This window comes from Carcharhinus amblyrhynchos, chromosome 32 (assembly GCF_965287045.1).
Source record: "Carcharhinus amblyrhynchos chromosome 32, sCarAmb.v2.hapA, whole genome shotgun sequence".
NCBI classification, from domain to species: domain Eukaryota; kingdom Metazoa; phylum Chordata; class Chondrichthyes; order Carcharhiniformes; family Carcharhinidae; genus Carcharhinus; species Carcharhinus amblyrhynchos.
The window spans coordinates 10,457,777-10,481,646 of NC_137355.1; the positions used below are offsets into that span (position 1 = coordinate 10,457,777).

A 23,870-nucleotide genomic window follows, 5' to 3' on the forward strand; every position below is an offset into this window, starting at 1 on the left:
TACATACTCTAGGTGTGACCTCACCAAGGCCCTGTATAATTGCAACAACACATCCCTGCTCCTGTACTCAAAACCTCTTGTAATGAAGGCCAACATGCCATTTGCCTTCTTTACTGCCTGCTGCACCTGCATGCTTACCTTCAGTAACTGGTGCACAAGGGCACCCACATGTGCAAACTCCAAGTCGGGAATCGAACCGGGTCCCTGGCTCTATGAGGCAGGAGTGCTAACCATTGTGGCACCATGCCACCCAAAATGAATCACCTTAATTTTGTCTACTTTGTTCTAATCAATGATTAATCAATGAATAACTGCCAATTGGATCTGTTTTTTTCCATAAAGGTCAATTTCCAGACACCATATTTGAAATTGCAAATTACGTTAGGACCGTAAATTACTTAAAACTTCTGTCAATTTAAAGATTATTTGTTGCCATGATTAAATAGTTTTCTTCAGTGTGCTGTAATCGTGGTTTGCGTTTTTAATTGTAACATCTATTGGTTTTGTTTGTTGTTCTGCTCAATATTGTATGAACTTTGTGATTTTTATAAATACAATTTAAACAGGAACTTGAGATGGGGATAGTAGATCTTCTAATTCCTACTCCAAACGTCACGGCTGAAGTAGGCTACAACCGAGACAGGTAAGAATGTAAATCCATTCCACTGAGTGTTGCTAGTTATGTATTATTTTTGTTAGTTATGTATCGATATTAAGAATCTACTGATGACCATGAAACCATTGTCGATTGTTGGAAAAACCCACCTGGTTGACTAATGTCCTTTAGGGAAGGAAATCTGCCATCCTTACCTGGATTGGCCTACATGTAACTCCAGAACCACAGCAATGTGGTTGATTCTCAACTGCCCTCCAAGGGCAACTAGGGATGGACAACAAATGGCCAGTGACGCCCATCTCCCACGAATGAATAAAAGTGAAAGCAGGGAGGGGAGTTTTTTATTCTTCATATCTGAATGTAGTTTTTGTTGAAAAAAGTACTTTCATATCCCTTTCCCGTGTACCGCCACTCCACGCTGCTTGCTGTCAGCACTCGTTTTGTGTTTGCTGTTTATGGAGATGGGTCTATACTTTGTCTATTGTGACCTGTGATACAACTCTTAGTCAATTCTAAGTAATAGTTCAGTTTGTAAGCAAGATTTTCTATCTCTGTCCTTGGACTTTTGTTTACTTTCCATTTTCTTTGAATCTTCTTAAATCAGAATCCCTACAGTGCAGGAGAAGACTAGCCCATTGAGCCTGCACTGGCAACGATCCCACCCAGGCCCTATCCCCATAACCCCACCTATGTACCCTGTTAGTTCCCCTGACACAAAGGGGGAATTTAGCACGGACAATCCACCGTGCCTGCACATCTTTGGAATGTGGGAGGAAGCCCACACGGACATGGGGAGAACATGCAAATTCCATACAGTCACCCAAGGCCAGAAGTGAACCCAGGTCTGTGGCACTGTAAGGCAGCAGTGCTAACCACTGTTAACGTTTGACTTGTGCAAATTCATGGAGCTGGGATAAATTGCACTGTCAGAGTTTTGTGTCAACAATTCCAAGACTGTATTAAAGCAGGCAGAAGAAAGTTGTCACTGATTTCAACTCTAGATTTCTGGATAGGAGATGTCAGCTGAATCCTACCTCGAGAGTAAAGTCAGCTAGAAGTTAAATGATGCAACATTGTTTAGGGCTGAATTTGTTAGAAGAGGGGGTGAAAGAGTGTGTTTAATTGATTGTATTTGAGCGGAGGAGCGGGCTTGACGGACTATATGGTCTGCTCCTGTTCCTATGTTTCCTAATCCTTCTATCAGCAGAAAGCAGGCTAAACCAGAGTGGAAGCAGTACACCATTGCCACCCTGTGGCTTGTGTTATGACATTCAATCCCTGGTTGGTTGGTTGAGGCACACACATAAATTCAGTGGTTATCTTAAATCTACACCAGTCTGACTCTATCACTTAGAATCATAGAATCCTTATACCGCAGAAGGAAGTCACTCAGTCCCATCCAGGCTCTATCCCCATAACCCCACATATTTACCTGCTAATCCTTATAATCTATGCATCCTGAGAACACTAAAGGGCAATTTAGCATGACCAATGCACCTAACCTGCACATCTTTGGACTGTGGGAGGAAATCGGAACACCCAGAGGAAACCCATACAGACACAGAGAACATGCAAACTCTGCACTGACGATGATCCAAGCCGGGAATTGAACCCAGGTCCCTGATGCCATGAGGCAGCAATGCTAACCCACTGTGCCACCCGATGCCTAAATCTAATCAAGTTCACTGTCTATTCAGCTAATTGTGGAGGAACATTGTTCATCCTTTTTTAAAAGGAACGCAATCTTTTGTTTTCTTTCTGCAGGTTCCTCCTGAACCCTTCAACTTGTTCGGATGAGCATCTAATGCAGTTCAAGTTTTTGGGAATTCTTATGGGTGTTGCCATTCGTACAAAGAAACCATTGGATCTCCACCTAGCACCGATGGTATGGAAGCAGCTCTGCTGTATTCCACTTTCCTTAGAAGATCTTGAGGAGGTGGACTTGCTTTATGTACAAACACTTAACAGCATTCTTCACATTGAAGATGGTGGGATTACTGAGGAGAATTTCCATGAGGTTAGTAAATATTTTATAAACTAAATAGATGGTAAGATGAAATAAGAGCCTAAGGTTCAAAAGGCTCGTTCCCGGAGGAAGTAGGGATATTTTGCCTATACTTTTTAAGACACTTTTGAATGCAGGATTGTTGCATATTTCTAACGTACGTAGCCAGTATTGACCTCCATGTTATCTTATTGCTGACTAACCTTACGTTTTCTTTTGTTTAATTAATTAAAAATATTGGATGTTGCGTTAGAATCATAGAAGTCCTACAGTGCAGATGGAGACCATTTGGCCTATTGAGCTGGCACTGCCTGATGGAGTTACCTTATCCAGGCCCTTTCCCTAACCTATGTCTGTAACCCCCGTAACCTACAATCTTGGGACACCAAGGGAGAATTTAGCATGGCCAATCCACTTGACCTGCACATCTTTGGACTGTGGGAAGAAGTAAGAGCATCCAGACAAAATCCATGCAGACACTGGGCGGCGGCGGGGGGGAGGAATGTACAAATTCCACCTGGGAATCAAACCCGGGATCCTGGCGCTAAGAGGCGTCAGTGCTAACCACTCAGCCATTGTGACGCCCTGGGAAAACCCCAGGTTCAAATCATTGATTTTTTTTTTTTGTCCAAGACAAAACTTTCAGTCTTGTAAGGGGTCAACACTTCTGTTTTGTGTTTCAGATGATACCTCTTGATTCTTTTGTGGGCCAAAGTGCTGATGGCAAAATGGTCCCAATAATCCCAGGTGGGAACAGCATCCCGCTAACCTTTTCCAATAGAAAGGAGTACGTGGACAGGGCAATCGAGTATCGGTTGCATGAAATTGATCGGCAGGTAAGTGGATCATCGAAATTAGTCCAACTTAGAATGCGAGAAAGCTATCGGCTCATTTCGCTGAGGGAAGACGGATCTGTAAATGTTAAGTTTTAGCAAGTGATTGACTCCCTCGTTTGTTTGAAGTATTTGCCTTTTTCTTGTTTGTTCCTTCAGGTGGCTGCAGTTCGGGAAGGGATGTCTTGGATCATTCCCGTTCCCCTGCTTTCTCTCCTCACCGCCAAACAGTTGGAGCAGATGGTTTGTGGGCTGCCAGAAATCTCTGTGGAAGTCCTGAAGAAGGTTGTGCGCTATCGTGAGGTTGACGAGCAGCATCAGTTGACCCAGTGGTTCTGGCAGACGCTAGAGGAATTCTCCAATGAGGAGCGAGTTCTGTTCATGCGCTTTGTGTCTGGACGGTCTCGTTTGCCAGCCAACACAGCAGACATTTCCCAGCGATTTCAGATCATGAAGGTTGATAGGGTAAGGACTGTTAATTTTCTCCATCGGAGCATTTAAACAGCAAAGTAAAGTTTATTTATTAGTCACAGTAAGTCTCTCAACACACCAGGTTATGGTCTAACAGGTTTATTTAGTAGCATGAGCTTTCGGAGTGCTTGACTCACCTGATGAGGGAGCAGGACTCTGAAAGCTCGTGCTACCAAATAAACCTGTTGGACTTTAATCTGGTGTTGTGAGATTTCTTACTATGCCCATCCCAGGCCAACGCTGGCATCTCCACGTCACATCATATTTATTAGTCTTAAATATAGGCTTACATTAACAATGCAATGAAGTTAGTGAAAATTCCCTAGTTGCCACACTCCAGCACCTGTTTGGGCACACGGAGGGAGAATTTAGCATGGCCAATGCACCTAACCTGCACATCTTTTGGACTGTGGGAGGAAACCTACGCAGACATGGGGAGAATGTGCAGACTCCATACAGACAGTGACCCAAGCTGGGAATTGAACCCGGGTCCCTGGCGCTGAGAGGCAGCAGTGCTTCCCCCGTTTCCTCTCCCCCACCAGCCCGACTCTTGACTCTTTTTAAAGTTGGGAGCTCTGCTGTTGATCAACACTGAAGCTGCTGAATAAACCAGTATGTTGCAGCAAACGGACCGTTCGGCCCATCCAGTCCACGGGTGGAATTTTCCTGTCCCACACGAATCGTAGCGGGCAGGACAGAAAATTTGGCCGACCAAGCAAAGGTCTGTTGACCTCGGACTGAAATTTCCAGTCTGGGCTGAGCGTGGTCAGAAAATCCAGGCCCGTGTGTTATGGGGTTATGGAGGTAGGGCCTGGGTGGGGTTGTGGTTGATGCAGACTGAATGGGCTGAATGGCCTGTAGGGATTCAATGATTTCTCTATATGCCCACTGAGTCTAATCCCACTTTTCAGTCTCACAGTACATGCTGGAGGTGAATACAAACTGCCCATAGCACACCTCTAACTGAAGGGCTGTGGTTAGTATCGAGATTATTTTGGGCTTTTTTTTTAGTTTCTGACTGGAATTATGGGTGGGTCACCAATCACTGGGAGTGGGAAGCTTTAATTGAGGAGCTCACTACTGTCTGTGTATCTGTCTTCTCTGCCTATGGCAGGTCTCTCCATAATGTTGGCTAAAGGAGGTATAAGGGCAGCATGGTGGTTAGCACTGCTGCCTCACCGCGCCAGGGACCTGGATTCAATTCCCAGCTTGGGTCACTGTGCAGAGTCTGCACGTTCGCCCTGTGTCTGCGTGGATTTCTTTTGGATGCTTCAGTTTTCTCCCACAGCCTAAAAGATGCTCTGGTTAGGTGAATTGGCCTTGCTAAATTCTCCCTCGGTGTACCTGAACAGGCTCCAGTGTGTAACTTCATGGCAGTGTTAATGTAAGCCGCCTTGTGACACCAATAAATAAACTTTAAGTATATGTTACCTTACCAGGTAATATGAGGTGTAGGAACACCCCATTTAAGTAGTAAATAGTTCCTGGAAACTACTATTAATCAAACTACTTACTGTAACAAGTTTTCCCATTTAATTATATGTAATATCAGCAGATGCGTTTGCAATCCAAGATCTTTGGCCACAGTACATAAAGATAAAATACTGCGTTGGACTGATTTTCTCCTGCTTCCCTCCCACTCTGTATTATTATATGTTACCTGCCTTTGGCCCTCTCCCTTCACAAGATCGGGGGCCTGGGGGGTGGGGGGAGTTGGATCTGGGGCACAGAGGGGGACAGGATCTGGGGAATGGGGCACAGGGGCAGAGTGGGGGGGAATGGTGTCCTGTTGTGTTCTGTAAGGAATGGCACCCAGTGGCATATCGAAGGCCTATTCAAACACTGGGCAAATGCAGAATCTTGCTGATTATGTGCATTTTCAAGTACTCTGTGAATGTACAGAGTGTCGCGTACATTGAACAGTGGATCTCAGGCCTACACAAGTGTGTGTTAAACTCTGGAACTTTTAAAACTGTGTTTACCATAGCGACAGGCATTGATAATTTTTACTGGTATAAGCAATATGCACAACAAATAAATCTATCGTAATTCATTTAATAACAAAACTGCACTCGTTAAGATTACTTAAAATGGGAGTTTGGATGTATTTCTACTCCAGATGTATCTCTAAATTGGCAACACTTTAATGAGAAAGAATCTCCATTTTAAAGAGGTTCTGCATATTTTGAGAAGTGTCCTATATTTCAGCTGTGAAGATTGTTGTGGGGTAATTAGCACCTTACCGTGTTGCAGCTTATTAATTTAGAAGGAATATCTTCATGGGTCTGTTTAGCTTTGCCAGTGTGCTCAGTTAAAACTGGTATTTGCATGTAGGGTCAGTGGCCATGAGCCATAAGACCATCAGATATCGGAGCAAAATTATGCCATTCAGCCCATCAAGTCTGTGCCATCATTTGATCATGGCTGGTAAGTTTCTCAACTCTATTCTCCCACCTTTTCCCCATAACCTTTTGATTCCTTTACCAATTAAGAACCTATCTATCCTGTCTTAAATACGCTCAATGACCCAGCCTCCCCTGTGGCAATGAATTCCACAGACTCGAGACCCAATTTGCACGGATTTTTTAATGTTGGTGGTGATAAACTTGGTGCCAGGTACCACTGTAACTGTTGAAACTAATTTATACCTTGTTAAGGAGCGCCGAACGTAACAAAATTATCATCCCTATGTTGTAACTGCAATACCAGTCAAGAAGTTATGTCAATGAAAAAATGGTCCCTCGTGTCTGCTACAACTGTGCTTGACTGAAAGCTCATATAAGACTCATCAATATGCCACCTGGGAAGAATTCTTAATCACGCAAGCTGTGCTCATGAAGCGAAAAACAATATTACCGTTTTAATCCCAAATAGATTGTTTTAAAATATTTATGATATTAAAAACACTTTGGTCCAAATGTATTTTTCTAAAATTAAGTCTGATACCCTCCAAGAAAGGCAAGCCAAGTTCAGCCTCTGTTAATTATATCATACTCCTCAGTGAATACTCCTCAGTTGTAGCTGCTATTTCCTGCCTGATTAGCCAAGCTGATGTGTTATTTCTTCAATTAAGTCTACAGTAAGCAGCTTTTGAGCCTAAGTAGGGAGCCTTGGCAGCTGTAGTAACGCCCAGTTAGAGACTTTAAATAGCTTTCTTGAAATCCTAATTACATGTTGCTGACACACACGGTGATCGTTCTGCTGGTTCAGAAAGCCTGACAATATTGGCACACTTCTTACTGAAAGTGTTGGCCTTGCCATCATTTTGGGTCATGGAGTCTGTCAAATATTATGTTGGCCATTATGTACAGTGGGCAAATCATATTCAAACCTGACCACTATAAACAATGGAGGCTGTATATGTAAGAATCATAGAATCCCTACAGTGCAGAATGAGGCCATTTGGCCCATTGAGTCTGCACTGACTCTCCAACAGAGCATTTTACTCCTGTAGTCCCATGTATTTACCCTGTTAATCCTCCTAATTTACACATTTTGTGACACTAAGGAGCAATTTAGTGCACCCAATCCATCTAACTTGCACATCTTTGGAGTGGGGAGGAAACTGGAGCTCCCAGGGGAATTATTTTATCCATCTCTGGGACATGGGTGTCACTGGCTGGGCCAGCATTTGTTGCCCATCGCCAGTTGCCTGTGGAGAGCAGTTGAGAATCAACCACATTGCTGTGGCTCCAGAGTCGCATGTAGGCCAGACCAGGTAAGGATGGCAGATTTCCTTCCCTAAGGACATTAGTGAACCAGATGGGTTTTTCTGACAATCAACAATGGTTTCATGGTCATCAGTAGATTCTTAATTCCAGGTATGTTTTATTGAATTGAAATGTCACCGTCTGCTGCAGTGGGATTCAAACCCAGGTCCCCAGAACAATAGAAAAGTTTCTGGATTAATCATCCAGTGATAATACCACGAGGCCATCACCTCCCCACGCTGATACAGGGAGAATGTACAGACTCCCAAGCTGGGAATCGAACCCAGGTCCTTCGCGCTGTGAGGCAGCAGTGCTAACCACTGTGCCACCCCTGGCACATGTGAAGCATGTATATCGTATTATGTATGTAGAATGTATCTATGTGTGTGTATATATATCTGTAGTGTGTGTGTGTGTGTTATAGAGGAATCTACTCAGTGAGCTGTTAGTACATAGAATTACCAGCACAGAACCAGACAAACAGCTGCATACAATGGGGTAGTCGTAATGTCATTCGTACACCAGAGGCCCAGGCTATTATTCTGAACATACAGATTTAAAACCCACATTAAATTCAATTAATAAATCTGAAATATAGAACTAGTCACAGTAATGGTGACTTGTAAAAAACCTATCTTGTTCACCAGTGTCCTTTTAGGGAAGGAAATCTGCTGTCCTTACCTGACCTGGTCTACTTGTGCCTCCAGAGCCACAACAATGTGGTTGTCTCTTGACTGCCCTCTGAAATGGCCGACCAAGACACTCCGTTCAAGAGCAATTAGGAATGGATAACAAATGCTGGCCTTGCCAGTGATGCCCCGCGATAGAACATCCCGACCAGTGTAGTGGAGGAATATAATCATGTGAAAAGGTCTGTAACTCTGAGCCTGTTTATCATTCAGGAAGCTCGTGGATCATCTGTGACCTGACTCCAGACTCACCTTTATCCCATATTTTTAATGCCTTCAACAAAAATCTAACAAATTCAGTTTTAAACTTAACAGTGGGTCAAGCATCGGTTGGCATTTGCGTGAGATCCCCAAACTTCCGTCAACCGTTCTATGAAGTGTTTCCGAATGTTGCTGCTCAAAGGACTAGTTCTAATTTTTTAGGCTTTGCACTCCCCCCCACCCCATCCCCGGTCCTAGGTTCCCCAATTGGCAGGAACAATTTCTCACTATCCACCCCGTCTGTTTTCCTTAATATCTCAAACTTGAGTAAAATCACCCCAGGCCTTCGAAATTCCAGACAAACAACCATAGTCTCTCCTTGTAGTTTAACCCTTAGAGTCCAGGCAATATTGTAGACAATCTCCATGATACTCCTTCCAAGGTCAAGTATATCCTAGCTCAGTACTCCAGCTATGGAGCAGGTCAACTGAACTATAAGTGCTATCCCCTTCTGTTCTGCTGCTCTAAATACAAAGAGCAACATTCCATTAGCCTTTTTGACTATTTTTATACCTGTTGATGACATTCAAAGATCTGTGAACCTGGCCCTCCAAACATCTTTGAACCTCTGTTTCTAACCCTTTGTCACTTAATCCCCTGTTCTTTCCTCCTTTTGGTTGACAGTGGATGACCTACCACTTGCCTACATTCAAGCCCTTTTACTCCAGTTTTGTCCATTCACTTGCTCTGTCATTGTAATCTTGCACTTCCTCAGTTGCTTACAACTGAACTTTGTATCATCAGCAAAATTGGATCGAAATCAGCAAACTATCCCATTGTCTAATTTGTTTATGAATATGAAATGTTTATTTATTTGAAGTTCATTTTTTAGTGTCACAAGTGGGCTTACATTAACACTGCAATGAAGTTACTGTGAAAATCCCCTAGTCGCCACACTCTGGCACCTGTTTGGGTGCATTGAGGGAGAATTTAGCATGGTCAATCCACCGAACCTGCACAACATTCGGACTGAGAGGAAACCGGAGCATCCAGAGGAAACCCACACAGACACGGGGAGAGCCATGCAGACGCCACACAGGCAGTGACCCAAGCTGGGAATCGAACCTGAGTTCCTGCTGCTGTGAGGCAGCAGTGCTAACCACTGTGCCACCCTATCATTAATAGTGATTAGTCGAAGCCGCTACACAGATCATTGGGAAACACCATTATTCACATCCTTCCCATTGTCTCTACTGTTGTCTCCTACTACACGACCAATTTCCTGACCAGCTGAATAATTTGTCTTCAGTTCCATCTGCTTCAACTTAAGCTCACGGTCTGATGATGATTTTATTAAATGCCTATGATAGTCCATAGAAATGTTACTTCAGACTTGTCACCCAGAATCATACAATGCAGGAGGAGGCCATTTGGCCCATTAAGTCTGCACTGACCACAATCCAACCCAGGCCCTATCCCCGTAACCCCATAATTAGCTTATTTATGCCCTAACCTACTCATCCTGGGACACTAAGGGGTAATTGAGCATCGCCAATCCACCTAACCTGCACATCTTTGGACTGTGGGAGGAAACCGGAGCCCCTGGAGAAAACCCATGCAGACATGGGGAGAACGTGCAGACTCCACAAATTCACCCAAGGCCAGAATGGAACCCAAGTCGCTGGCGCTGTGAGGCAGCAGTGCTAACCACTGTGCCGCAGCTCTTCAGAACAAAATTTCAATCAGATACTTCAGGCACAATAGAGCTTTTAATAAATCCATCCTGGCTCTCTGAGCAGTTGAAAAAGTTCAATATATTCAGTCACATTGTCCTCAATTATAAATTAGTAATTTTTTGACAGCAGACTTCTTCTGGCCATGCTTATTTCATACCCAGATAGAATATCTTAAGTTGCTATCAGAAACCAGGATAAAGCAGCATACTACAAGCTAATCCTTTGCTATTCCTCAAGAGCATTGGCACCGTGGCTAGCTCTACTGCCTCACACTGCCAGGGATTCAGATTTAATTCCAGCCTCAGGTCACTGTCTGTGTGAAGTTTGCATGTTCTCCCTGTGTCTGTGTGGGCTTCCTCCAGGCACACCAGTTTCGTCCCACACTCCAAAGATTTGCTGGTTAGAGTGATTGACCGTGCTAAAATGACCCTACTGTCAGGGGGATTATTGGGGTAAAAAATGAGGGGATATGGGAATAGGGCCTGGGTGGGATTGTGGTTAATGCAGACTCAATGGGCCGAATGGCCTCCTTCTGCACTGTAGGGATTCTATGAATGTGGGGTTACGGGGATAGGGCCTGGGTGTAATTGTGGTTAGTGCAGACTCGCTGGGCCAAACAGCCGCCTTCTGCACTGTAGGATTTCTATGAAGAAGGTAATTTGTGAGCTAATAGTTTATTTATTAGTGTCAAAAGTAGGTTTACATTTACACTGCAATGAAGTTACTCTGAAAATCCCCTAGTTGCCACTCTCCAGTGCCTATTCGGGTACACTGAGGGAGAATTTAGCACGGCTAAATGCACCTAACAAGAATTTCTTTAAGATGGTGGGAGGAAACCAGAGCACCCGGAGGAAACCCACGCAGACGCGAAGAATGTTAAATGTGTCTGTGCGTGCTCCGATCTGCCCGAGTGGTTTATATTGTCGTTTATAATATTACAGTTTTCTACCCTATGCCTTGACCATCTCTGTGTCCTTTTCCCTCACAGCCTTATGACAGCTTGCCTACCTCACAAACCTGCTTCTTCCAGTTACGGTTGCCCCCGTATTCCAGTCAGGCCGTCATGGCAGAGAGACTGCGTTACGCTATCAACAACTGCAGATCCATAGACATGGACAATTACATGCTGTCCCGCAATGTGGATAATGCAGAAGGCTCGGATACGGATTATTAATTCCTTGAACAAAAATTGCTGCACCGACTGTGGGGGACACTGGTGAGCAAAGCCTTGCTGGTATAGTAAGCGTAAGTGACTACTGCAACTATAGTGAGGAGCCCAGAATATTTTAATTGTATATGTACTTGAAGAAAAATGAATGTGATAAATGTTATTGTTTTGATTTTAATTTCAACTATAAGCAGGTTTAAAAAAAAAACAGTTCTCCTGGTATTAGTTTTTGTTCACTTTTTTGATAAGTTTGCATGGAGATATTTTGGTGCATTTTTGAGAGTGGTATAGATGACCCCTCCCAGAGTTAGGGAGCTATAAAATTAAAGTTTAAAAGACAATGTACATTGTGTATAATTGTTCATGAGGGAGAGCAATTTTACATAAATATTCTTATATTTATTTTTGTTTTAATTTGAACTGCCTGTTCCTATCAGAACTACATCAAAGGAATAAAACATTAATTTAAAGTCATTGTGTCTGTGCGTAACTTAGAGGGGCTGAATGGCATGTTCTTAATCTGTGCGTGTTCAGTATATAACCAGGTTTAGAATGGTCAAAAGTGGGATCTCTGCAGCAGTTGCTAATAATCGTGGAAGGATTACAGCAAAGGAGGAGGCCATTCAGCCCATCATGTCTGTGCCCACTCTCAAACTCACCCAGTCCCACTCCCCCTGTCTGTTCCTCTTTAGATAACTTAGAAAACAGACGGGATGATTTTGTAAAAGCCAAACATCCTCAACAGTGACTGAGAATTAAAAGCTGAGGGCAGATGAATCCAGCTCTGTACATTTATGCTGTTTACAAAAGCCAGAAGCAGATACCGTGGAATCAGGTCATCTGCAAAGATCAGCATGAAATTGTTCAGGAATGCCGAGTAGAAAACCTGGAAAAGGTTCATGATGATGAAAAGCAACAAGTTCTTCTGTGTGACGATTTGATCAGGTAGAAGACAGAAGGCCAGGAGCGATTTAGAGGTATTCTTCACCTCGGTGATAGACATGATTTGAATCTGCCTCTTTCACACCCCTCGGGTGGAACGTTCCAGATCCGAACCGCTCGCCGCGTGCAGGAATTTTTCCTTGTGTTGTTTGTCAACATCTGAAATCAGTGTCCACTGGTTGGCAACCCCGTGCCATTGGACACTGTTCTTTCCTATCCATGGCCCTGAATCTATAGACCCCGCCCCCTTACTCTTTTCCCCCCTTTTCCAAGGGAAACAGTCCCAACCTTTCCGATCTACTCCGGTAACTGAAGTGCCTCATCCTAAAACCATTCATGTGAATGTGAGGTGATGGCCTCATGGTATTATCACTAGACTATCAATCCAGAAACTCAGCTAATGTTTTGGGGACCCGGGTTCGAATTTAATTTGTTTTAAAATCTGAAATTAAGAATCTACTGATGACTGTAAAACCATTGTTGTTTGTCGGGGAACCCATCTGGTTCACTAATGTCCTTTAGGGAAGGAAATCTGCCATCCTTACCTGGTCTGGCCTACACGTAACTCCAGAGCCACAGCAATGCGGTTAACTCAACTGCCCTCGGGCAAAGAGGAATAGGCAATAAATGCTGGCCCAGCTGGTGACACCCGTGTCTCGTGAATGAAATTTTTTAAAAAAGTAGAAATAGGCCATTGAGCCCCTCAAGCCTGCTTTGCCATTGAGTAAGATCATGGATGAATTCCTTGATCCCCAAGTTACTAAAATCAAAGCAAAATACTGTGGATGCCGGAGCTATCTACTTCCGCCTTAAAAATATTTAATGATCCCGTTTCTACTGCCTTCTGAGTTAGTGAGCTCCAACATTACACAACCCTCAGAGAAAAAAATTCTCCTTATCTCTGTCCTAAAAGGGCAACCCCCTAATTGTATAGTATCCTGAAACCTGCACAAATCTTTGCATCTTCCACAAACCTTCAGCCCCCCCATCCCCCACTTATGTCACATGTCAGCTTACATTAACACTGCAATCAAATTACTGTGAAAATCCCTCAGTTGCCACACTCCAGCACCTGTCAGGTACACTGAGGGAGAATTTAGCACGGCCAATGTACCCGACTAGCGTGTCTCAATCGCCTTGAGAAGGTGGTGGAGTGGGCCATTTCAAAGTCAACCACATTGCTGTGGCTCTGGAGTCACATGTAGGCCAGACCAGGTAAGGATGGCAGATTTCCTTCCCTAAAGGACATTAGTGAACCAGATGGATTTTTACAACGATCAATTTTAGTTTCATGGTTACTAAGACTAGCTTTTATTAATTGAATTTACAAACTCTTTCCCGCTGCTCCTGCTTTATTTGAAGAGTGGGTCACAATCCAGCCACATCACAATTTGCCACTCCAAAGGAATTTTTGCAAAATGACTGTCGCGATCTTGCTTTTCTTCACAGCTCCCAGTTAAGCTGCCTTTAGAAAACAGAAATACATCGTCAGCTGTGGCTCAGTCTCACCTCTAAACTTGGAAAGCATCATGTCCTGGTCCCGAGACCATGCTGCACTCCCAGGGCACGGCATCCTTAACAGTGCACCCAGAATGCAGGCTGTGAACCTCTAGCACCACCCAGTGGCCAGCCTCTTAATAGGATGGTTTCAGACTGTGTATCAATCAATATCTGTGATCATTTCCAATCCTCTTCTGATTCTTTCAGAAATCTGAAAGAGGAACTAAATTAAAGGACACAAGATTGAAAGTGTAATGATTCTACAGAAGGAGCCCCCATTCTCCCCACCTGCTGTGAAGAATGTAACATCAAGTGTGGAAGTCAGATATTTGTCTGAGTTCTAACCCAACTACACAGCATCCGATCGCTCCCATTAGGAATTTAACTCCTGCTTGACAACTAGTCACTTTTGCAAGGACTATTTCACATGTAGCTGCAGAGTGGGGCAGTGGCACTCACTGGATTTAAATAAACAACATGGGTTAAGTCCTCTGTATCATTCAGTACCCATTCAGCGTAGTTTTTTAACTTTCTGCAAGGTCCCTACAGGTACCAGGAGTGTTTTTCTGGTTCCTGGTCACCCAGAATTGGTGCTGGACTGAAATCCACTGCCAGCTTTCACAAGATAAAATTGCATCTGAATCATTGAGTTTAGTCACAAAGCAATTAGTTATTTTTATTAATATTTATATTCTTAATTTCTCACCAATACCATTCTAATCCTACTTTCTACAGACCTCTGGTCACAGGTGAAGATTTTGTCTGGATGACAGACTTGTATTTATATAGCATCTTTCACAGCCTCAAAGTCTCTAAGCACCATAAAATTAAGTATTTTACAAGGAAACTGCACAGCCTGTTTGTGCACAGTAAGCTCCCATAAGCAGCAGTGTGATTATGACTCAGGTTTCTGCATTCCTCCAATTCCTGTCTGTGCATGTATGTGTGCATCTCCTCTGCCTTCACTTCACATCCCTTCAATGTCTAGACCCTAATCTCTGGAATTCTTTCCCAAACCTCCAATCTTCTTTCCTCTGATGACTAGTGTTTGCCAACCTATTATACTAATGTCCTTGGTGTCAAACTGTGTCCAATAACACTCCTGTGACACAGCAAAGGACATTTTACTGTGTTGAAGGTGCTGTATAAATGTAAGCTATTGGTGGTGGATCCCTGAGCCCATGACAGCCAAATGTCCTTTACCCACACCACTAAAAAAAACCTAAACTTTTCATTGATCAGACTCCAACGTCAGCCAACAGGAACCTCACCAACCTTTTACACGGGAGGTCTGTGACCTGAGCTGACTAAATAAAGTAAAAGACAAAGGAGTGTGACGATAGCCAGTATTAATGAGGCAGATGGAGCTGGAAGAGCTTTTTAAGAATGCCTCCCAGTCATCTTAGCAAGACAACATCTGAATACAGAAATGTGATCAGCCCCAATGCTTTCAAAGGAAGGATTCTCGCTTGGGACACTACCAAGTACAAACAGATGTTCATAGAATCCCTACAGTGCGGATGGAGGCCATTCAGCCCATTGGGCCTGCATCAACAACAATCCCATTCAGGACCTATCCCCATAACCCCATGCATTTATCCTAACTGATCCCCCGACACTAGGAGGCATTTTAGTATGGCCAATCAACCTAACTTACACATCTTTGATCACATACCCCAGACGTTCTCTCTTCCATCTTCTTCGGCTGAGAAAAAGATACAAAAGTCTGAGGTCACGTACCAACCGACTCAAGAGCAGCTTCTTCCCTGCTGCTATCAGACTTTTGAAAAGACCTACCTTGCATTAAGTTGATCATTCTCTACACCCTAGCTATGACTGTAGCACTACATTCTGCACCCTCTCCTTCTCTATGAATGGTATGCTTTATCTGTATAGCGTGCAAGAAAGAATACTTTTCATTGTGTATTAATATATGTGACAATAATAAATCTTTGGAGTGAGGGAGGGAACTGGAGCACCCAGAGGAAATCCGTAGACCTGGAGAAAATGTGCAAACTCCACACAGACAGTGACTCAAGACTAGATTGTCATCCCATCAAACACCACTCCTAAAATAGGAGTATGGGAGTGACTAATCACAATTCTTAGTTCCCTCTCCTGCGCCGGTGTGTCTACACTCAGGACTTGCACAGTTATGGGCATTATAGAAACTTACAGAATACTGAGAGGAACTAGATAGAGTGGATGTGGAAAGGGTGTTTCCACTAGTGGGAGAGACTGGAACTTGGGGCACAACCTCTGAGGGAAGGGACACTCCTTTAAAAACTGAGGTGAGGAGGAATTTCTTCAGCCAGCGTGTTGAATCTGTGGAACTCATTGCTGCAGAAGGCTGTGGAAGCCAGGTCATTGAGTTTATTTAAACAGAGATAGACAGGTTCTTGATCAATAAGGGGACCAAGAGTTTTGGGGGAAGGCAGGAGAATGGGGATGAGGGTATCAGCCATGATTGAATAGCAGAGCACATTCGATGGGCCAAATGGCCCAATTCTGCTCCTATGTCTTACGGTCTTATCTCCCTCCCAGCACCCTGCTGGGTCATCACCACTGAAATCGCTTCCTTGTCCCTCGCCCGAGGTTGCTGTGATTCTCCGGCTGATCAGGAATCATCTCGGCACTGCGCTCGGCACTGAAGGACAGGAACGGACACTTCCTGCGGACCAGGTTAATCCCTTCCTGTGTGATGTTCCGACAGAAGTCCACGTGGAAGGTGGTCAAGTTGCTCCCGTAAGTAGCCGCGGCCTCCAGCGTTTTATCCGTCAGCCTGGCACAGTTTTCCAGTTTCAATGTTTGCAGGTTGCTGCATTTCTGGAGGATTTGTATAACGAAGCCATCAGTGAGGTGGCCACACCCTGAAAGTATCACTGACTGCAGGTTCGGACACCTGGGAAAAGGTAAGAGAAAAATCTGTTGAACGTGCAATAGAACATAAGAACATAAGAACATAAGAAATAGGAGCAGGAGTAGGCCATCTGGCCCTTCGAGCCTGCCCCGCCATTCAATAAGATCATGGCTGATCTGTCGTGGCTCAGTTCCACTTTCCCGCCCTCTCCCCATAACCCTTAATCCCCTCTCTTATCAAAAACCCATCAACCCGCTTCTTAAAAATATTTAGCGAGGCAGCCTCCACCACTTCAACGGGCAGAGAATTCCAGAGATTCACCACCCTTTGAGTGAAGAAGTTCCTCCTCAACTCCGTTCTGAACTGCCCCCCCTTTATCTTGAGGCTGTGCCCCCTAGTCCTACTGTCTTTTTGAGCGGGAAGAGTCTTTCCACCTCTATCCTATCCATCCCATTCATCATCTTATACGTCTCAATGAGATCTCCCCTCATTCTTCTAAACTCTAACGAGTACAAGCCTAGTTTATTCAGCCTCTCCTCATAGCTCAACCCCCTCAACTCCGGTATCAGCCTAGTAAACCTCCTCTGCACTCCCTCCAAGGCCAAAATATCCTTGCGCAGGTGCGGCGCCCAAAACTGCACACAGTACTCCAGCTGCGGCCTCACCAATGCCCTATACAGCTGCAGCAAGACCTCCCTACTTTTATATTCAATCCCCCTCGCTATGAAGGCCAGCATCCCATTCGCCTTCCTGACCACCTGCTGCACCTGCAGGCTGGGTTTTTGCGACTCATGCACAAGGACCCCGAGGTCCCTCTGCACCGTCGCCTGCTGCAGTTTTTCGCCACGTAAGTAATAGTCCTTCCTACCATTCTTCCTACCAAAGTGGACCACCTCACACTTGCCAACATTAAATTCCATTTGCCATTTCCTGGCCCATTCACCCAGCCTATCTAGATCCTTCTGCAGACTCTCCACACCCTCCGCACAATTTGCCTTTCCCCCAAGCTTAGTGTCATCAGCAAATTTCGACACCCTACACTCGGTTCCCTCCTCCAGATCATCTATATAAATGGTAAATAGCTGAGGCCCCAGCACCGACCCCTGGGGCACCCCACTAGTCACCAACCGCCAATCCGAATAGCACCCATTGACCCCCACTCTCTGCCTCCTATTTGACAACCAATCCTCTATCCACGCTAACACCCTACCCCCAACTCCATGTCCTCTGACCTTCTGCAGTAACCTCTTGTGAGGTACCTTATCAAACGCCTTCTGAAAATCCAGAAAGACCACATCCACCGGCTCTCCTCTATCCACCGCCCTAGACACATCCTCATAGAACTCCAGTAAATTTGTCAGACACGACTTCCCTTTAATGAAACCGTGTTGCGTCTGCCCTATCAAGCAATTCCCTTCAAGATGCCTCGCAATTTCCTCCTTAATGACGGATTCTAACATTTTACCTACCACAGACGTTAAACTAACCGGCCTGTAATTCCCCGCCTTTTGCCTGGCACCCTTCTTAAACAACGGCGTAACATTAGCCGTTTTCCAATCCTCCGGCACTTCCCCGGAATCCAGCGACGTCTGGAAAATAACCACCAAGGCATCCACTATCACCTCCGCCATTTCTTTCAGAACCCTCGGATGCATTCCATCCGGTCCTGGGGACTTGTCCACAATCAGCCCCTCCAGTCTGTCGCGCACCACCTCTCTAGTAACAGTAATGTCATTAAGACCCTCCAGTCCTACCACCTTTCCATCGCTAACACCCGGCAAATTATTCACGTCCTCCTCCGTGAAGACAGAAACAAAAAAGTTATTCAAGACCTTAGCCATATCCCCATCCCCTACCACTAGGTCCCCTTTCTCATCCGCTAAGGGACCAACGTTCACCCTAGCCAGCCTCTTTCTTTTTATATATTTATAAGATTTATAGGATGCATAATTATAGCCAAACCGTTAACTGGACATATTTAGCAATGTCAGGCTGAGTAACACAGGTGTCGTTCCACAACTTGGGGCAATTAGCCATTCTAAATGAACCCTTAGTGTCAAGGACAGTTAGCAGGGTAAATAAGTGAGGTGGGATCATTGTTAGTGCAGGCTTGATGGGCCCAATGGCCTCCTTGGGGGCAGCCTGGTAGCGCAGTGGTTAGCACCACTGTCTCACAGAACAAGGGGGCCAGGTTTGATTCTCGGCTTGGGTCACTGTCTGTGTGGAGTTTGCACCTTCTCCCCATGTCTGTGTGGGTTTCCTCCCGGGTGCTCTGGTCTCCTCCCACGATCTAAAGACGTGCGGGTTAGGTGGATTGGCCATGCTAAATTATTGTCAGGGGCACGAGCTTGGGTAAACGCATGGAGAGGAGCCTGGATGGGATTGTGGTCGGTGCAGGCTTGATGGGCCAGTTGGCTTCCTTCTGCACTGTAGGTTTCGATGAAATACCCACTCCAGTGCAGGACAGGAGGAGTGCAGCTTTGTCAGAGGTGCTGCTTTTCTCAAAGTTGGTTTTCCCATCTACCCACTCGAGGTTTAAAGGGTGCTGTGGAAAGACTATTGCCAATATCCTGGCTGATGTTCAGCCTTCAACCACCATATTAAAATAGAGAGTAAGTGATTATTGACTGGAATCTTGCTGTGCATGAAATGGTTTTCTACATTACGTAAGAGTTTGCCTCAACGTACTCCATTGGCTACAAGTAGCTTTTGCATGTCAGGAGGTTATGAAAGGTGGTAGATAAACACAAGTGTTTCTTTTGTAAAGTGTTCTTTCATGGGTTGTGGGGAGTTACTGGCCAATCCAATATTACTTTTTAATTTATTCATTCGTGGGATATGGGTGTCGCTGGCTGGCTAGCGTTTATTGCCCATCCCTTGAGACGGTGGTGGTGAGCTGCCTTTTTGAATTGCTGCAGTCCATGTGCTGGGGGGTTGACCTACAATGACGTTAGGGAGAGAATTTGACCCAGAGACTGTGAAGAAAGAGCTGATATATTTCCAAATCAGGACGGTGAGTGACTTTGAGAGGAACTTGCAGGTGGCGGTGTTCCCATGTATCTGCTGCCCTTGTCCTTCTAGATGGAAGTGGTCATGGGTTTGGAAGGTGCTGTCTAAGGATCTTTGGTGAGTTGCTGCAGTGCATCTTGTAGATAGTACAGACTGCTGCTACTGACTGTCAGTGGTGGTGGAGGGAGTGGATGTTTTTGAATGAGGTGCCAGTCAAGTGGGCTGCTTTGCCCTGGATGGTGTCGAGCTTCTTGATTTGTTGTTGGAGCTGCACCCATCCAGGCAGGTGGGGAGTATTCCATCACACTCCTGACTTGTGCCCTGTAGACGGTGGACAAGCTTTGGACAGTCAGGAGGTGAGTTACTCACTACAGTATTCTTAGCCTCTGCCCTGCTCTGGTAGCCACTCCTGAAGAGGGGCTGAACGAGGTGACAGAGGTACAGGAGAGGGAATCAGGAGCAGAGTCTGTGGTGGGGAACTGTGGACTTTGTTATGCAGGTGCGAATGTTTCTGTGCATGTGTCATCCTTGTCCTCCATGTTTCCTATGCTGAGTGAAAGTATATGTTTTATACCTCTGGGGGGGGGGGGATCTCACTGAGAACTCACCAGATCCCCCTGGATTGTCACCTGCTACTGGAGGCCCCATGACAATCTGTACACAAGTGGAAGAGACAGCACAACTGTAATGGGTTCATTATTTACAAGATCAACAATGTGTATTTATGTAGTATCGTTAATGTTGTGAGCCGTCCTGGTATATCAGAGTATAATTAGGCAGAACCTGACTCTGAACCAAAGAAGATTACGTTACTACAGGTAACTAAGCACTTAAAGGAGAGAGGCAGAGAACTTTATTCCCTCTAACCTGGGTGAGCACACAGTCAGATGTCCCCAAACACAGGCTGAGCACAAGTCGGTGTCTTTAAGTTACCACGCATGAATGACCACACAAAAACAACCAACAGTTCCACCCACTTAAATAAACATGCTGCAACAGGATAATGTATCGGGAAAACTTGTAGAAATGGGGAGATTTGGTGAGGGAAAGGCAGAGCTTAGTGCCAAGGAGGCTGAAGGTACAGCAGCCAGTAACACAGCTGACATGCAAACAAATCATGGAATCCCTACAGTGCAGAAGGAGGCCACTTGGCCCACTGAGCCTGTACTGACCACAATTCCACCCAGGGGGCAACACAGTGGTTAGCACAGCTGCCTCACACACCCGGCACCTGGGTTCAAACCCTGGTCTGGGTCACTGTCTGTGTGAGGTTGCACGTTCTCCCTGTGTCTGCGTGGGTTTCCTCCCACAGTCCAAAAGACATGCTGGTTAGGGTGCAACAGCTGTGCTAAATTTTCCCTCAGTGTACCTGAACAGGTGCCAGAGTGTGGCAACTAGGGGATTTGTGACACTAATAAAGAAACTACATTAAAAACTGTCCTTACGACCCCACGTATTTATCTGTCTAATCCCCCGACACTAAGGGTCAATTTAGCATGGCCAATCCTCCTAACCTGCACATCTTTTGGACTGTGGGAGGAAACCAAGCACCCGAAGGAAACCCACGCAGGCACAGGGAGAATGTGCAAACCCCACTCGGACAGACAGTCACCCGAGGCTAACCACTGAGGCACTGCAAAGAACAAAAGTTCATGGAGGATTTTTAAAATGTAATCTTTCGCAGGTGTCGCCGGCTAGGCTAGCATTTATTTCCCATCCCCAACTGCCCTTCAGAAGGTGGTGGTGAGCTGCCTCCTTGAATGGCTGCAGTCCCTGTGGTGTAGCTACACCCAGTAAGAAGTCTCACAACACCAATCTAAAGTCCAACAAGTTTACCTGGTAGCAAACGCCACTAGCTTTTGGAGCGCTGCTCCTTCATCAGCTGAGTGGGATTTCAGTTCACAAACAGGGCCTACAAAGACACAAACTCAATTTACAGAATAATGATTGGAATGTGAATCTTTACAGCTAATCAAGTCTTAAAGGTACAGACAATGAGTAGAGAGAGCGTTAAGCACAGGTTAAAGAGATGTGTACTGTCTCCAGACAGGACAGTTAGTGAGATTTTGCAAGTTCAGGCAAGTCATGGGGTGTTATAGACAGTGTGACATGAATCCAAGATCCTGATTGAGGCTGTCCTTGTGTGTGTGGAACCTGGTTATCAGTCTCTGTAGGTACACACACATGCTGTTAGGGATGGAGCTCCAGGATCTTAAACCAATCTATTTTAAAACATCCTGCTCAGAGACACCCCAAAACCATCGACACTTCCACCAACCTGTTACTTATTTCAACTAGGAAATTGTTGACAAGGTTTTGATGCCGGCTGCAGATGTCCCTCTGGAAACTGCTCTTCAGCCAGTCCTCAATGTTACAGACTTTGACCCTGCTGGAGTGCCAGCAGATAGCCAGCGAGCGTAACGCGGGGCTCAGGAGGAAGTTATCCTTCTTGAGCTCTGACGGAGAAGAGAAACGCAGCAGAGACCACAGAGCTGGCTGGTGAAAGACCTCACAGAGCACTTGGCAAGTTCTTGACAGGCTCTTTCTGTCCTCCTTGTCCAGGAAGGAGAAAATATGAAGCAGGCATTCCTGGTTTAGTTCCGTTATCTGCATCTGCGGGAAGTTTAAGCATCCAGACTGGAACACAAGTGAATTAATTACCAGTGGCTGCGCTGGAAAGCTCTGCATCATTCCAGTCTGAGCACAAACCTGGACATATATGGATTAGGAATGTAATCTGTTCTGAGGGTGACAACTGCTGTTTAAATATAGCAGCTTGTACCTCGCAGAGAGTTCAGCATCAGCCCACAAGATTAGGAGTGAGTTAGGACAAGTTTAGTGGTTTGGGGGGGGGAATGTTTCCCAAAATGTGCACTAAATACTTGCCCCAAATCATTGGCAATTTAAACTCTGTACTAGTTGAATGTATTAAACTTCCTCAGAACTTTCAATTTCAGAGACAGAGAGCCCTCACCCAAAACACAGGGACAGGGTCAGTAATGGGGACACTACACGGGAACAGAGTCAGTAACAGGGACACTACACGGGAACAGAGTCAGTAACGGGGACACTACACGGGAACAGAGTCAGTAACGGGGACACTACACGGGAACAGAGTCAGTAACGGGGACACTACACGGGGACAGAGTCAGTAACGGGGACACTACACGGGAACAGAGTCAGTAATGGGGACACTACACGGGAACAGAGTCAGTAACGGGGACACTACACGAGGACAGAGTCAGTAACGGGGACACTACACGGGAACAGAGTCAGTAACGGGGACACTACACGGGGACAGAGTCAGTAACGGGGACACTACACGGGGACAGAGTCAGTAACGGGGACACTACACGGGGACAGAGTCAGTAACGGGGACACTACACGGGGACAGAGTCAGTAACGGGGACACTACACGGGGACAGAGTCAGTAACGGGGACACTACACGGGGACAGAGTCAGTAACTCTGGGACAAGAGGCAGGAAATTGCAGGGATCCAACACAATTTTTAAATCCTCCTTGGCCACTCGGGAGGTGTGTGCCAGAAGACTGGTGGACAGCTAATGTGGTTCCACTTTTCAAGAGGGGTGATAGAGGTGAACCAGGAAATTACTGACCGGTGAGTCTCTCATTAGTTGTAGGGAAACTATTAGAAAAAAGTTCTGAAGGAGAGAATTAATCTCCACTTGGAAAGGCTTTGGTTGATTATGGAATGTCAGCATGGCAGAGGAGGTCATGCTTAACAAATTTGATAGAAGCTTTCAAAAATGTGATGGTGTGTGGATGAGGGAAGTGCAGTTGATGGAGATTATATGGATTTTAGCAAAGCCTTTGACAAGGTCCCACATGGGAGACTGACTGAGAATGTTGAAGGACATGGAATTCAGGGTTGGATCAGAAACCAACTGAGTGATAGGAACAAAAGGTGGCGGTAGAAGACTGTTTGACTGACTGGAGGCTGGTGATCCAATGGCAGATGACAAGGTTCAGTGCTGAATCCCTTATTGTTTATCATCTATATAATGTGTGTGTGAGATGAGCAAGTTTGTAAATGACACCAAGTTTGGTAGGGTGGTTATTGAAGAAGGTTGTAGGTTACAGGAAGATATTGCTGAGTTGGTCAAATGGA

At 45.3% G+C, this 23,870-nt stretch overlaps 2 protein-coding genes across 9 annotated transcripts in view; one reads left to right on the forward strand and one right to left on the reverse strand.

Annotated features, from left to right (window-relative positions):
* Positions 1-11,901, forward strand: part of herc1 (HECT and RLD domain containing E3 ubiquitin protein ligase family member 1) — a 234,496-nt gene extending 222,595 nt beyond the window's left edge. For all 8 annotated transcript variants that reach the window (XM_080216228.1, XM_080216235.1, XM_080216232.1 and 5 more), the window contains exons 74-78: positions 567-643; positions 2,381-2,633; positions 3,305-3,457; positions 3,614-3,919; positions 11,250-11,901. In XM_080216228.1, coding sequence (XP_080072354.1) covers positions 567-643; positions 2,381-2,633; positions 3,305-3,457; positions 3,614-3,919; positions 11,250-11,435 — 975 coding nt within the window. In that variant the 3' untranslated portion in view covers positions 11,436-11,901. The remainder of the gene's footprint in view (positions 1-566; positions 644-2,380; positions 2,634-3,304; positions 3,458-3,613; positions 3,920-11,249) is intronic.
* A 3,316-nt stretch (positions 11,902-15,217) lies between these two features.
* Positions 15,218-22,391, reverse strand: fbxl22 (F-box and leucine-rich repeat protein 22). The gene is made up of 2 exons (XM_080216098.1): positions 22,019-22,391; positions 15,218-16,773 (listed from the first exon to the last, which is right to left on the reverse strand). The coding sequence occupies exons 1-2, from the start codon at positions 22,351-22,353 to the stop codon at positions 16,431-16,433; spliced, it is 678 nt and encodes a 225-aa protein (XP_080072224.1). The 5' UTR covers positions 22,354-22,391; the 3' UTR covers positions 15,218-16,430.
* Between the last annotated feature and the right edge of the window lie 1,479 nt (positions 22,392-23,870).

Coding starts and splice junctions, on each gene's coding strand:
- fbxl22 (XM_080216098.1), bottom strand. CDS start 22,353: ATGCAGATAACGGAACTAAACCAGGAATGCCTGCTTCATATTTTCTCC. Junction 16,774..22,018: donor CTAGTTGAAATAAGTAACAG/GTTGGTGGAAGT, acceptor ACCTTTTCCCAG/GTGTCCGAACCTGCAGTCAG.